The sequence below is a fragment of the Salmo salar genome, chromosome ssa22 (genome assembly GCF_905237065.1).
Source record: "Salmo salar chromosome ssa22, Ssal_v3.1, whole genome shotgun sequence".
Classification (NCBI taxonomy): domain Eukaryota; kingdom Metazoa; phylum Chordata; class Actinopteri; order Salmoniformes; family Salmonidae; genus Salmo; species Salmo salar.
The window spans coordinates 17,477,113-17,492,523 of NC_059463.1; the positions used below are offsets into that span (position 1 = coordinate 17,477,113).

The window sequence follows — 15,411 nt, forward strand, 5'->3', positions numbered from 1 at the left end:
ATGGTGGACGGAATGAAAGATTTGGGACAAGGAAATCGCGAAATGTGAGCGGTTTTAGAAGTCGTGTAGTGTATATTCTCAGCAAAAGACTGGGAATCACGAGTACTGCTGCCTCTGATTCCGAGTACTGCCCTTTACCAACACGGTTTTGTTTTGGCCAGACTTTCCTTTCTGTGCGAAATGAAAGAAAGATTGCCTTGACAAAGCACAGATTTCTGCAGCCATTCAAGCTGTCAATTAGGCTAGATTGAGGTTTTTCAGCAGAGAGAGAGAGACGGCTTGGAAAAGGAGTGTGTTCGTCTTCCACTGCTAATGAACAGGCGGTGTTCTGGGTGTTCTGTTTGGGGATCACACACATTGTCTACAGTTGCCTGTTTACCACCGTCAGACTGGAACATGTATCCCGTGAACTCTTGCTGCACACTTCTCATAACAATGCCACTACCACATCAGGAATCACTTCACGTTCTGATAGCCCTACTGTAAACACGATTATATTACATGATTTACATTTTTGTTGGTTCCCAGTCCGTATGGGCTTATTTATTTATTTAACTAGGCAAGTCAGTTAAGAACAAATTCTTATTTACAATGACAGCCTCCCGGGGGAAAAAACGAAAATTGCGTACTATGTCACAGACAGTGTGTGCAACACATCATTGCTGTCTCTCTCTCGCTCTGCTGTGGGTGCATCATGTGCATCTTGCTAGCTGTTACTCATATGGCGAGGTGCTGAAGCTCATTGGTTGAACTCGAATTGCTAGGGTGTTGGCCCACGTGGGGGAAAATGGCACAGCACAGCTTACAGAAAAACTGTTGCTTTCAAACTAGGGATTTTGTGGCTAATTGAGGTAAGACAGTAATTCTGCTCATATATTATTTTTATTTTATCTTTATTTAACTAGGCAAGTCAGTTAAGAACAAATTCTTATTTTCAATGACGGCCTTGGAACAGTGGTTTAACTGCCTTGTTCAGGGGCAGAACGACAGATTTTTATCTTGTCAGCTCGGGGATTCGATCTAGCAACCTTTCGGTTACTGGCCCAACGCTCTAACCACTAGGCTACCTGCCACCCTATATAGCACAATATCAAGTATGTGTTACCTTAGTAAACCAGCTCATAAAAAAATGTGTTAATCCTAAATACAGATTTAGCTGTATTACAAACACTTAAAACACACAGTTCTCCATAACAGATTAGCAGCCAGCTCTAAGATCCTGTCAGTCAGTAATTCCAAGGCGCTCCCTGCTTTTTGCAGCTCTCTCTCCTCTCTCCTTGGCCTGACTCACTCATCTCTCAGGGTTCCTGTTGGTCCACTTAGTTCCAGATGAGGTCCTGTCTGTCATTACTCCTACAGTATCAGTCACTATTCCAGAGCCTCTCGTCTGTTGGAGGTGGAGGTCTAACCTGGCCAGGCTGGCCCCGTGGTGTCTGGTCTCTTTATGAGGCTGGTGGATGTTAGTACACCTGCTGCTACAACTCTTGGCATGGGAGGGATCAATAAGTCATACAGGTCCTTGGGTGCTTGTTAAGGTCTAGTGGACTGGACTGGCAACTGTAAACAACTATAAACAACCCTGAGCCTGAGAGGAGCCTGGTGTTAGAGCCTGGTGTTAGAGCCTGGTGTTAGAGCCTGGTGTTAGAGCCTGGTGTTAGATACCTGGTGTTACCACTTGAGAGGCGCCTGGTGTAGGAGCCTGAGAGGAGCCTGGCGTTAGAGCCTGTGGAGCCTGGTGTTAGAGGCTGGTGTTAGAGCCTGGTGTTAGAACCTGAGAGGAGCCTGGTGTTAGAGCCTGTGGAGCCTGGTGTTAGAGGCTGGTGTTAGAGCCTGGTGTTAGAACCTGAGAGGAGCCTGGTGTTAGAACCTGGTGTTAGAACCTGAGAGGAGCCTGGTGTTAGAGCCTGGTGTTAGAGCCTGGTGTTAGAACCTGAGAGGAGCCTGGTGTTAGAACCTGGTGTTAGAGCCTGGTGTTAGAACCTGGTGTTAGAGCCTGGTGTTAGAACCTGAGAGGAGCCTGGTGTTAGAACCTGGTGTTAGAACCTGAGAGGAGCCTGGTGTTAGAGCCTGGTGTTAGAGCCTGGTGTTAGAGCCTGGTGTTAGAGCCTGAGAGGAGCCTGGTGTTAGAGCCTGGTGTTAGAACCTGGTGTTAGAGCCTGAGAGGAGCCTGGTGTTAGAGCCTGAGAGGAGCCTGGTGTTAGAGCCTGGTGTTAGAACCTGAGAGCAGCCTGGTGTTAGAGCCTGGTGTTAGAACCTGAGAGGAGCCTGGTGTTAGAGCCTGGTGTTAGAACCTGAGAGGAGCCTGGTGTTAGAGCCTGGTGTTAGAACCTGAGAGGAGCCTGGTGTTAGAGCCTGGTGTTAGAACCTGAGAGGAGCCTGGTGTTAGAGCCTGGTGTTAGAACCTGAGAGGAGCCTGGTGTTAAAGTCTGAGAGGAGCCTGGTGTTGGAGCCTGGTGTTGGAACCTGGTGTTGGAACCTGGTGTTGGAACCTGGCGTTGGAACCTGGCGTTGGAACCTGGCGTTGGAACCTGGCGTTGGAACCTGGCGTTGGAACCTGGCGTTGGAACCTGGCGTTGGAACCTGGCGTTGGAACCTGGCGTTGGAACCTGGCGTTAGAGCCTGAGAGGAGCCTGGTGTTAGAACCTGGTGTTAGAGCCTGAGAGGAGCCTGGTGTTAGAGCCTGAGAGGAGCCTAATGTTAGAATCTGGTGTTAGAACCTGAGAGGATCCTGGTGTTAGAACCTGGTGTTAGAGCCTGAGAGGAGCATAATGTTAGAGCCTGGTGTTAGAACCTGAGAGGAGCCTAATGTTAGAGCCTGGTGTTAAAACCTGAGAGGAGCCTGGGGGTAGAACCTGGTGTTAGAGCCTGAAAGGAGCCTGATGTTAAAGTCTGAGAGGAGCTTAGTGTTAGAACCTGGTGTTAGAGCCTGGTGTTAAAACCTGAGAGGGGTCTGGTGTTAGAACCTGGTGTTAGAGCCTGGTGTTAGAGCCTGAGAGGAGCCTGGTGTTAAAGCCTGAGAGGAGCCTAATGTTAGAGCCTGGTGTTAGAGCCTGAGAAGAGCCTGGTGTTAGAGCCTGAGAGGAGCCTGGTGTTAGAGCCCGAGAAGAGCCTAATGTTAGAGACTGGTGTTAGAGCCTAATGTTAGAGACTGGTGTTAGAGCCTAATGTTAGAGACTGGTGTTAGAGCCTAATGTTAGAGACTGGTGTTAGAGCCTAGTGTTAGAGACTGGTGTTAGAGCCTAATGTTAGACTGGTGTTAGAGCCTAATGTTAGACTGGTGTTAGAGCCTAATGTTAGACTGGTGTTAGAGCCTAATGTTAGACTGGTGTTAGAGCCTAATGTTAGAGACTGGTGTTAGAGCCTGAGAGGAGCCTGATGTTAAAGTCTGAGAGGAGCCTGATGTTAAAGTGTGAGAGGAGCCTGGTGTTAGAACTGGTGTTAGAACCTGGTGTTAGAACCTGATAAGGAGCCTGGTGTTAAAGCCTGATAGGAGCCTGGTGTTAAAACGTGAGAGGAGCCTGGTGTTAAAGCCTGAGAGGAGCCTGGTGTTAAAGCCTGAGAGGCGCCTGATGTTAGAACCTGGTGTTAGAGCCTGAGAGGAGCCTGGTGTTAAAGCCTGAGAGGAGCCTGGTGTAAAAGCCTGGTGTTAGAGCCTGGTGTTAGAGCCTGGTGTTAGAGCCTGAGAGGAGCCTGGTGTTAGAGCCTGAGAGGAGCCTGGTGTTAGAGCCTGAGAGGAGCCTGGTGTTAGAGCCTGAGAGGAGCCTAGTGTTAGAGCCTGAGAGGAGCCTGGTGTTAGAGCCTGGGAGGAGCCTGGTGTTAGAGCCTGGTGTTAGAGCCTGGTGTTAGCGCCTGGTGTTAGAACCTGAGAGGAGCCTGGTGTTAGAGCCTGGTGTTAGAACCTGAGAGGAGCGTGGTGTTAGAGCCTGGTGTTAGAGCCTAATGTTAGAGACTGGTGTTAGAGCCTAATGTTAGAGACTGGTGTTAGAGCCTAATGTTAGAGACTGGTGTTAGAGCCTAATGTTAGAGACTGGTGTTAGAGCCTAATGTTAGAGACTGGTGTTAGAGCCTAATGTTAGAGACTGGTGTTAGAGCCTAATGTTAGAGACTGGTGTTAGAGCCTAATGTTAGAGACTGGTGTTAGAGCCTAATGTTAGAGACTGGTGTTAGAGCCTAATGTTAGAGACTGGTGTTGAGCCTTGTTTGGTGTTAGAGCCTAATGTTAGATCCTGGTGTTATAGCCTAATGTTAGATACTGGTGTTAGATACTGATGTTAGAAACCTGGTGTTAGAAATTGAGTGGAGCCTGGTGTTAGATCCTGGTGTTATATCCTGGTGTTAGATCCTGGTGTTAGATCCTGGTGTTAGAACCTGAGTGGAGCCTGGTGTTGGAGCCTGAGAAGATCCTTGTGTTAGTCACCTACCAGTTAAGAAAGAGAGAGCATCTTCACTCAGTCAGTGTTATGTCAATTAGCACTAGACTCACTTGATGAGTTACCTGTTTAGAACCTTCTCTGTTCTCGGGTTTTACTGCTCATGGTTGACGAAGATGACTTTATATGTACTGGTCTGTTCTTCGACAAGAAAGACATGACTGGTGTTTTTGACAGACTTCCACCAGAGGAAGATGAACTCTGAGGTTAGCGTGTGGGTGAAGTTGAGTTTCTCTCCACAGACAGCTGTAGGGAGAGAGCAGCTGGGAGGCACACTGGAGAAGTGTATGTGTGCGTGTGCGTGTGTGTGTGTGCGCGTGTGCGATGAAGGGTATATTACTGGAATCTTTCGAAGTTTACCAGTAAACTACCAGAATGTTGGTAACTTAGAAGTAAAAGAATTATAATTATAACATGACGTCTAGTGGCCTTTTGGGGTACTTCAGATTATAAAAGGTGTCTGTTGTTATATCTGTCCATCTGTGTGACCTTATCACATGGAGACTATATAAAGTAATCAAATAAAATATATATATATATATAATACTTTTTTTTTTTTTAATACACTACCATTAAAAAGTTTTGGTTCACTTACAAATATCCTTGTTTTTGAAAGAAAAGCACATTTTCTGTCCATTTAAATAACATCAAATTGATCAGAAATACAGTGTAGACATTGTTAATGTTGTAAATGACTATTGTGTCTGGAAACGGCAGGCCCATTATCAGGCCCATTATCAGGCCCATTATCAGCAACCATCACTCCTGTGTTCCAATGGCATGTTGTGTTAGGTATTCCAAGTTTATCATTTTAAAAGGCTAATTGATCATTAGAAAACCCTTTTGCAATTATGTTTGCACAGCTGAAAGCTGTCCTTCTTTAGACTAGTTGAGTATCTTGAGCATCAGCATTTGCGGGTTCGATTACAGGCTCAAAATGGCCAGAAACAAATAACTTTCTTCTGAAACTTGTCAGTCTATTCTTGATCTGAGAAATTATGGCTAATCCATGCGAAAAATTGCCATATACGTTTAAAAAAATATATATTGTTCAAGTATAAATTACCAAAGTTATCATAGATTGCCTTCGATTAACTTTTAGTTAGCTAAATTACCAAAGATTCTGATAACTTTGGGAAATTACCAGTAGCTTTGCAACCCGGTAGCTGTGTGTGCGCGTACGTAACATGTTTCTACATGTGGGTTTGTGTGTGTGTCTGGACAGACCCCATCAGAGGTTGCTGTGGTGGTTCTGGTAGAGTTTTCTCCCCGTGGTTGTGTTTTTCAGGCCCGCCCTCCAGCATGCTAATGACCGGCCCAAAACCACACATTAGCAGTCCACACACACTCTTCACACACTCCTCACACACTCCTCCAGGCTCTCAGATCAAATTTCCATTGGCTCTGTCATCCCCCACCCCCCTTTCCCCACTCACCATGCAGAGCCCACAGCTGAGAAAACAGATTGGGCTTGTTTGTTTGTGTTTCGCTCTATGTTTGTTTGTTGTGCTCTGGCCTATGGAAACTCATCGTCTGGGGGAATATTAAGTGGCTGAAGCAACAGGGTTTGAATGCGTTTATACTGTGTGTGTGTGTGTGTGTGTGTGTGTGTGTGTGTGTGTGTGTGTGTGTGTGTGTGTGTGTGTGTGTGTGTGTGTGTGTGTGTGTGTGTGTGTGTGTGTGTGTGTGTAAGAGCAGAAGTCAGCCAATGTGACATCTGTGTGTGTGTTTCCACACTATACGGAAGAGACTCAAAAGCAAGATGAGTCATTTTTTCAGGAAGGCAGGTATAGATGCTGTAGCTTGAGGCTCCTTTGTACCATTCAGTCCTCAAAAGAACATTGCCTCTTCCTGTGAATAGTACAGAGATTCTATTAGTCAATGTTGTACTTAGTGTAATAAAAGGATCCACTGCCCACATGGCTGTGAAGGTGTATGAGAACAACAACCTCTAACCACAGGCTCTCTGTCTCTGTCCAGGTTTTTAAGGCTGTATGTTTTTACAGAGCTATTGGGAGAGACAATTAGGGTGTTCTTTGCCTTTCAAAGCTTCTCTCCAACATAATGTTGTCTGGAGCTGTGAGACATCTTTAGTCAACATGGGTATTTTCAGACATGGGGTTGTTACAGCCGGGTTGGAGAAGAAGTCATAGCAGTGTATGTATTGATTGTCACTCTTTCCTCTTAGGGTCCCCCACTGTTTCTTTGTGATTCTCTCTGTGTATCTGACTCATTACTGGTATTACACGAGGCGTGCTCCTTCCATCTCTCTCGCTCTCCTTTTCTCACACTGTGATTCACAGGGAATTTTTGTAGAATGGCTTATCTGCTAATCTCAGTAAAAGACATTGTGGCCAATCAGTGGTGTTGTTGCACAAACCAACCAGGACAGTCATTTTCCCTGGGAGAACAAAAGCCAGACACCACATGAGTTGTGTTGAATAGAATGGACTCTCTAGGTGTTCTCTGGGGCTCTTGCTGTGTGAGCTGAGCAGCACACACCTCAGGCTGTATCTGTGTTTGGACACAACACCTTATATTCTCTTTCTCTTATTGGCAATTATCAGCAGAGGCACTCCAGCAGGCTCTCTCTGTCACCACAAATAAAAGACTGGAATTATTGCTTCAGTTGTGGAGCTTCCAATTAACAAACCTCCCACAACCAGCAATCAAAATCAAGGTTGCATGGCAGGAATTCAATGGTCAGAGATAGTGGATTTTCATGGACACTCTAGTGTGCAATTACAGTAAACATACTTGTGAAAGAGATCTGCAATGACAGAAATAATTGCAGTTACAGGATGAATTCCAGCCCGTATGCGTTGTCTGCTGTCATGTTTGTGTCCATTTTGTCTTGTGTGACGTTTCATGTCGATCAGTGGCGCATTATATATCGTCAGAGTTACTGTGGCATTTACAGGACTTATACAATGCTCGTATGGTTTCCTTGTTTTGTTTGCAGCTGCGGGCCCATGCGGTGGACATGAACGGGAACAAGGTGGAGAGCCCCATAGACCTGTACATCTACGTCATCGACATGAACGACAACCGGCCAGAGTTCCAGAACCAGGTCTACAACGGCTCTGTGGCTGAAGGCTCTAAACCAGGTACTTTCACGATGACGGAATACAGCGCGGTGCTTCTTCACGTATATCTGAGAACACCTAGTGAACAGAAGCATGGTCGTTTTAAAGGCAGGGGGAGAAACGCATCATGGTTGGAGGAACACTTGTTTTACCAGTCAGACATCACTGTTTGTTTACTTTGTGTTCAGACAATGTTCTACTGCAAAGTTTAATCTCAGGAGAATTTCGAAACAACGCAGGCGAGAGACAGAGAGAGGGAGAAGAGCACACACACACACACACACACACACACACACACACACACACACACACACACACACACACACACACACATTGCAACAATGGTCTCTCCTCAGTGGAGCGTGGATCTGTTGTCTGTTTTAGACCAAACTCTGCTAATTAACGAGAAGAACCAAACATATTTGAAAAGTCTGCCTTTTCAACTGACTGGTACTCTCTCTTATAAAAACCTGTTATTTTTAGTATATGAGGACAAAGTGTGTGTTGGGGTTACAACACTGTCAATTGTGTTGAAGAAGAAAACCTAGGTCGCACAGCTTATTAGCTAATTATTCTGAAATTGTCTCACATAGCTAGCTAGTGGAATATGAACACAATGTCCCACTATTGTATGATGGAGTTAACACGCTGACAAGTACTTTTACATAGACCATAGAGCTTTTCTCTCTCCCTGTTCCATCTATCTATTCCCCTCTATTGTATGCAATCATGAATTTTAAATGAGAGAGTGTGCCGCTTAGCTATGGTTGCCTAATTGGCTATTTAAGGAAATGAGAGTGGGGCCATTTTTCATCACTGGTGTATGTTCTGTGGGACGGTTTTACTTTTCTGGCCCATTTAAGACACAATGAAGTTCAGCGCCATTTTTATCCAACTTATCACTTAAACTTTAAGCTGCTTTCTTTAGGCTGGTAATGAGAATGGGCCTCCCGTAACTCTTTTGGTTCCACCAGACAGACTGTTTTTTCAAACTGCTCAGAGCAAAGGAAGATGTGATGTGTTCATCTCTAGTGTATCTAGAAGACTCTGATAACAATGTGTCTCTGAAGTATTACGGCTTATCATCCATCTACTCTGGCTGCTATATAAAAGCATTCAAAGAGACAGACCTGCGGGGAGTTGCCCTTATCGCTGTTGCCAGATGCAACATTGTGTATCAAATCAATCCATCAGTGAAACTGGGTTTGAAATGTCACGCTTGCCATCCGCCACCACTGGCGTTCTTCCATCGGGAGACACAGAGACAAGCATGTAATTGAATTGGATCGGTCTTACATGTAAGTAATGATGCAATTACAGAAAGAACTAATCCAATTGTTATTGTGATTCAGACGGGGAACAAATGGGATCTGACCAGTGTTGTATCCATCCATGTGTCATCGTTCGGGCATTCTGGGAGCTTGCTGGACACTTCAAGTTATTGGATGGTTATTGTAAACTGATAAGTTTCCTTGACAAATTGGTGAACCCATGTATTTTATTTAAAAGAAGGAGATGAAGGAGAACCCCCGAACACTCACCACCACCACTCTCTCAACGTGCGTAAGAGATCACAGAGGAAACACCCACGTGATGGAGCCGGGGATGTAAAAAGATTTCTCTATTTTATTGTATAATGAAGCCCTCCTTCCTCAAAGCATAGTTCTATACTCTATCCCTCTTTCTCCCTCTGTGGCGGACAGACAGGAAGTAGTTCCTTTTCATGGCCCTTTTAGAGAGACACTCTGAAATGAGAGCGGTAGAAGAATCCAGCAGAGTGCTTTCTCAAACACTCAATTTGTCATCTCGGGGGGGGATTTTTCTGTCCTGAGGAGTTTGCTAACAGTCAGAGAAAGATTTAAAAGAGTTTCCACTGCCTCTTGGCCTGGGGGGTTTATTAGACTCCAACGTCTGTACACAGGTGAGGAGGGATGGAGGAACGCAGGGATGTTTCAATCAGTGTAATGGACCCAGAATTTGTGACTGACTGCTCGTTCTGTGCTGTGTGCAGGAGAATACATTTTCCTGGGTGATACTTTACAGAGGATTTAAGACCAAATAGATTGAGTCTCAGAGCTGGGGAGGGCATTTAGCAGGAAAGGCCACCCAGAGATGGAGGACCTTCAGACAGCAGTGAGTGCTTTGGTTGGTTACAAACTCTGCTGCCTTACGTTCACAAACACACACCCGGGTATGAATATCGTAAACATGTTGTCGTTCCTTAGGGACTTCATCAAGTTTGCAAGCCAGAGATACAGTATACAGTGCATTCAGAAAGTATTCAGACCCCTTCCCTTTTCCACACTTTGTTACGTTATAGCCTTATTCTAAAATGGATTAAATAAATACAAATCCTCATCAATCTACACACAATACCCCATAATGACAAAGTGAAAACAGTTTTTAGAAATGTTTGCAAAGTTATTAAAAAACCAAAATAGAAATACCTTATTTACATAAGTATTCAGACCCTTTGCTATGAGACTTGACATTGAGCTCAGGTGCATCATGTTTCCATTGATCATCCTTGATATCTTTCTACAACTTGATTGGAGTCCAACTGTGGTAAATTCAAATGATTGGACATGATTTTGGTAAGGTACACTCCTGTCTATATAAGATCCCACAGTTGACAGTGCATGTCAGAGCAAAAACCAAGCCATGAGGTAAAGGAATTGTCCGTAGAGCTACGAGACAGGATTGTGTCGAGGGACAGATTTGGGGAAGGGTACCAAAATGTCTACAGCATTGAAGGTCCCCAAGAACACAGTGGACTCCATCATTCTTAAATGGTTGAAGTTTGGAACCTTAAAGACTCTTTCAAGAGCTGGCCACCCGGCCAAACTGAACAATCGGGTGATGGTCACTCTGACAGAGCTCCAGAGTTCCTCTGTGGAGATGGGAGAACTTTACAGAAGGACAACCATCTCTGCAGCATTCCACCAATCAGGCCATTATGGTAGAGTGGCCAGACGGAAGCCATTCCTCAGTAAAAGGCACATGACAGCCCGCTTGGAGTTTGCCAAAAGGCACCTAAAGGACTCATACCATGAGAAACAAGATTCTCTGGTCTGATGAAACCAAGATTGAACTCTTTGGCCTGAATGCCAAGCGTCACGTCTGGAGGAAACCTGGCAGCATCCCTACGGTGAAGCATGGTAGTGGCAGCATCATGCTGTGGGGATGTTTTTCAGCAGCAGGGACTGGGAGAATAGTCAGGATCGAGGGAAAGATGAACTGAGCAAAGTACAGAGATCCTTGATGAAAACCTGCTCCAGAGCGCTGAGGACCTCAGACTGGGGCGAAGGTTCACCTTCCAACAGGACAACAACCCTAAGCACACAGCCAAGACAGCGCAGGAGTGGCTTTGGGACAAGTCTCTGAATGTCCTTGAGTGGCCCAGCCAGAGCCCGGACCTGAACCCGATTGAACATCTCTGGAGATACCTAAAAAATAGCTTTGCAGCGACGCTCCCCATCCAACCTGACAGAGCTTGAGAAGATCTGCAGAGAACAATGGGAGAAACTCCCCAAATAAACATGTGCCAAGCTTGTAGCATCATACCCAAGAAGATTTGAGGCTGTAATCGCTGCTAAAGGGGATTCAACAAATTACTGAGTAAAGGCTCTGAATACTTATGTAAATGTGATATTCAGTATATATATTTTTTTTTATACATTTCCTAAAAAAATCTAAAAACCTGTCTTTACATTTTCATAATGGGGTATTTTGTGTAGATTCATGAGGGGGGAAAAAACGATTTAATCCATTTTAGAGTAAGGTCAAGGGGTCTGAATACTTTCCGAATGCACTATATATACAAAAGTATGTGGACACCCTTTCAAATGAGTGGATTCGGCTATTTCAGCCACACCCATTTCTGACAGGTGTATAAAATCAAGCAAACAGCAATGCGAATCCATAGACAAACATTGGCAGTAGAATGGCCTTACTGAAGAGCTCAGTGACTTTCAACGTGGCACCGTCATAGGATGCCACCTTTCCAACAAGTCAAATCGTCAAATTTCTGCCCTGCTAGAGCTGCCCGGTCAACTGTAAGTGCTGTTATTGTGAAGTGGAAACATCTAGGAGCAACAACGGCTCAGCCGCAAAGTGGTAGGCCACACAAGCTCACAGAACAGGACCGCAGAGTGCTGAAGCATGTAGCGCGTAAAAATTGTCTAACGCTCAATACCGAGTTCCAAACTGACTCTGGATGCAACGTAAGCACAAGAACTGTTCGTCGGGAGCTTCATTAAATGTGTTTCCATGGCCGAGCAGCTGCACACAAGCCTAAGAACATCACCATGCACAATGCCAAGCATTGGCTGGAGTGGTGTAAAGTTTGCTGCCATTGGACTCTGAATAGAGTTATAACGCGGTCCATGGAGTGATGAATCACACTTCACCATCTGGCAGTCCGACGGATGAATCTGGGTTTGGCCGATGCCAGGAAAACACTACCTGCCCCAATGCATAGTGCCAACTGTAAAGTTTGGTGGAGGATGAATAATGGTCTGGGGCTGTTTTCAATGGTTCGGACTAGGCCCCTTAGTTCCAGTGAAGGTAAATCTTAATGCTACAGCATACAATGACATTCTAAACGAACTTTGTGGCAACAGTTATGGGAAGGCCCTTTCCTGTTTCAGCATTACAATTCCCCTGTGCACAAAGCGAGGTCCATACAGTAATGGTTTATCGAGATCGGTGTGGAAGAACTTGACTGGCCTGCACAGAGCCCTGACCTCATCAAACACCTTTGGGATGAATTGGAACGCCGACTGCGAGCCAGGCCTAATCGCCCAACATCAGTGCCCCACCTCACTAATGCTCTTGTGGCTGAATGGAAGCAAGTCCCCGCAGCAATGTTCCAACATCTAGTGGAAAGCCTTCCTAGAAGAGTGGAGGCTGTTGTAACAGGAAAGGGGGGACCAACTCTATATTAATGCCCATGATTTTGGAATGAGATGTGTCCACATACTTTTGTTCATGTAGCGTATAAAATAGATTTCTTCTCCCTCAAGTCTGTCCTCTAATAATTCCTTCAGCATGGGAAGTTGTGAAGACATGTGAGGAGACATTGCAGTAAATTGTTCTGACTGCCCATGCATTGAGGTGTGAATGCGCTCAGATTTGGAGGTAATTTTCTGGCGGCTGGTTTTCATTGGTCCCTCCCGGGCATGGCAGGGTTGTGTATGGTGGTGGGTGGAGCTGCAGTGTGGTCTGTTAAAAGCCCGGGGAGGGCCAGTAGTGCCATTAGAGTCAACTTTGTGTGACCGCAGTGATTTGTGTCCCCTTTATCACTCTGTCCCCAGACACACACACACAGAGTGACTGCCACATCCCTCTCCTTCTCACCTCTCCTCCTTGGCCTCATACTTCTCCTCCTGCCCTTCCACACAGTCTCTCACCCACTACTGCCTCCCCATATTAATATTGTACTCTACTTTACCTGTCCCTCCTGTCCCTACCAATCCTCCTCTTACCCTCCTTTTCTTGTCCTTTCCTCTTCCAACCCCTATCTCGCTCCCTCTTGCCACCCCTTTTAGTGCCCTTTCCAGCTTTGTCTTCTCTCTCCCTTCCCTTTCCATCCCCGGAAATGTCTTGCAATGCTATCTTTCTGCATCTGTGCTTTAGATTAGATGATTAGATTAGATGAGTTTATTAATCACATGCACAGCGTCGCAGATGTAATCACAAAGACAGTGAAATTCTTATGCTCTGAGCTCCAACAGTGCAGGTCAAAAAAGAGAAGTGAATGAGACAATAATACAAATATTAATAATACTTGTGTCCATCTCTCTCTTGTTCTGCCCCTTTTCCTCTCCTCCACATCCTCCAGTGGTGTGTATTCATGGATGCCAGGCTTCCCCCCAAAACATGAACAAGAAAAAAACATACAAAATCATGTATCTTTCGTCTCTGTGTATCATAAATGTCGTTCAATTCGTAAGCGGCTGAATGTATCTCACCTGAGAAAGCAACCAAGTGAACAAAACACCGCCCTCTGTCTCTGTATGTGTAGCCCATCTATCTGATGCTGTCTGGTCAAAAAGAGTATGACATTGTTGCCACCCGTAGTATTGAATGAAAGGGAAGCCAGAGAGCATTTGGCTTCCCTTGATTAAAAATAAAATAATAGCCAATCAGCGTTGAGCTAAACAGAGCACAGCTGTGAATGGTCCTGGCACCCCCCAAAAAAAGTGTCAAGGGAAGCCAGTGTGGATTTGCCTTCAAACCAGTCATATCACATTAGAAGCCAAACATCATTGACAGAAAACTTGATTTGTTGCATCTCGTTGTGTCGTTGTCTTCCGGTGGCTAGCTAGCTAGCTAAAATTGTCCCTTTCCTAAAGTAGCCATGGATGGAGATAGGGATTTGGACTTGTGGTTTTACTTAAATCTCCGTGCTGGCCAATGATTATAACGGCAATTCAGATCCAACCATAAATTCATACATTGTGCCCCTGGACTGAGAGGATGGAAGTTCAACATGTAGCTAGATATAGTTGGCTGGCTAATGTTAAAAAGCTGGCCTGGCGCATCGTTGCCCATGAAAGGAAGCTAAGCTAGCAAACAAGCATTTCAGCCAGGTAGCATAGGACAAAAAGCTTGTACTGTATGACAGTCATAGACCGTTCAGGCAACATGAAATAGAGGAGGATGGCATTGGCATTTCTCTACAAGTAGGGTGAGTCAACATGTTTTTCCTACTTGCATGCACATACACACGCGCGCGCCCACACACACACACACACACACACACACACACACACACACACACACACACACACACACAGAGAGAAATCAGTACCGTGGACAGACACATCATATTTACCTTATGTTGATTGGACTAAATCGTTTTTGGTATCTTTTAGTTGTCCATGTATTAGGGTTCACGAGTGGTGCAACTGCATCACTCGTGCAAGAGGTGTCACTACAGTCCCTGGTTCGAATCCAGGCTTTATCACATCCGGCCGTGATTGGGAGTCCCATAGGGCGGCGCACAATTGGCCCAACGTCATCCGGGTTTGGCCGGTGTAGGCCGTTATTGTAAATAAGAATGTGTTCTTAACTGACTTGCCTAGTTAAATAAAGATTCAACAAAAAAATGTGACTAAGCATATGTGATTAGATAATGTTGACGTTGAAATTGTGCTGGAATTGTGGAGGCAGCGCCTGTTTTCTTTGCGACTTGCAGTGACTCTAAATCAATTGTTGTTTAGTAGTCCAAAAATGTGCTTGACCATGCTGTAGGTCGTATAACTGTTTGTTACATGCAATATGTTTTGTGGACCTCACCGGACGGATGTTGCTCTCTGGTTTTATGATGAAACAAAGGTGGGGTTGAATTTATTCTGCCACTGTGCCTTCTTATTGTCTTGGCCTTAGGCTTATATACAGTATCATGGTGTCAAGGCAAATGAACTAACAGGTTATAGTGCAAAAAATGCAATTATCACAACACAGAGGTTGTAATATATATCTTTTTTTCCTGGCTTGGTTTCCCCAGTGATTCTACCCTCACACCTCTACTATAATCTGTAATTGGAAGTCAGCCCAGCTAGCACATAACGTTCTGAAAACCATATGTTTCTTAGAGCTCGGTGAGAGCGTGTTTGTCCTATGGTTATTCTGCATACAACCTTTCCACAACGTGGAAACATTAAGAAAACATTCCATAAAAACCACAAGAAAACATTAGTAACATTCAAATCATTTTTGTAAGATTGTTATTTCGTTCTCGGTGTCTGTTTGAACAGCTTTGAATGAGTAAAACAAACATGGCATGCTAGCTCAATTCTGGTGACGCAGTGGACTAATTTAATGACTAGAGATCAGAAGATCGTAGGTTTGAATCTCACTGACGCCGTGCCAAAATAAAAAACAAATGT

At 45.0% G+C, this 15,411-nt stretch overlaps 1 protein-coding gene across 4 annotated transcripts in view; it reads left to right on the forward strand.

Moving 5' to 3' along the window:
* LOC106582912 (cadherin-4) overlaps positions 1 to 15,411 on the forward strand; it is a 260,714-nt gene that overhangs the window by 203,232 nt on the left and 42,071 nt on the right. For all 4 annotated transcript variants that reach the window (XM_014166534.2, XM_014166535.2, XM_014166536.2 and 1 more), the window contains one exon: positions 7,393 to 7,537. In XM_014166534.2, the coding sequence (XP_014022009.2) occupies positions 7,393 to 7,537 (145 nt within the window). The remainder of the gene's footprint in view (positions 1 to 7,392; positions 7,538 to 15,411) is intronic.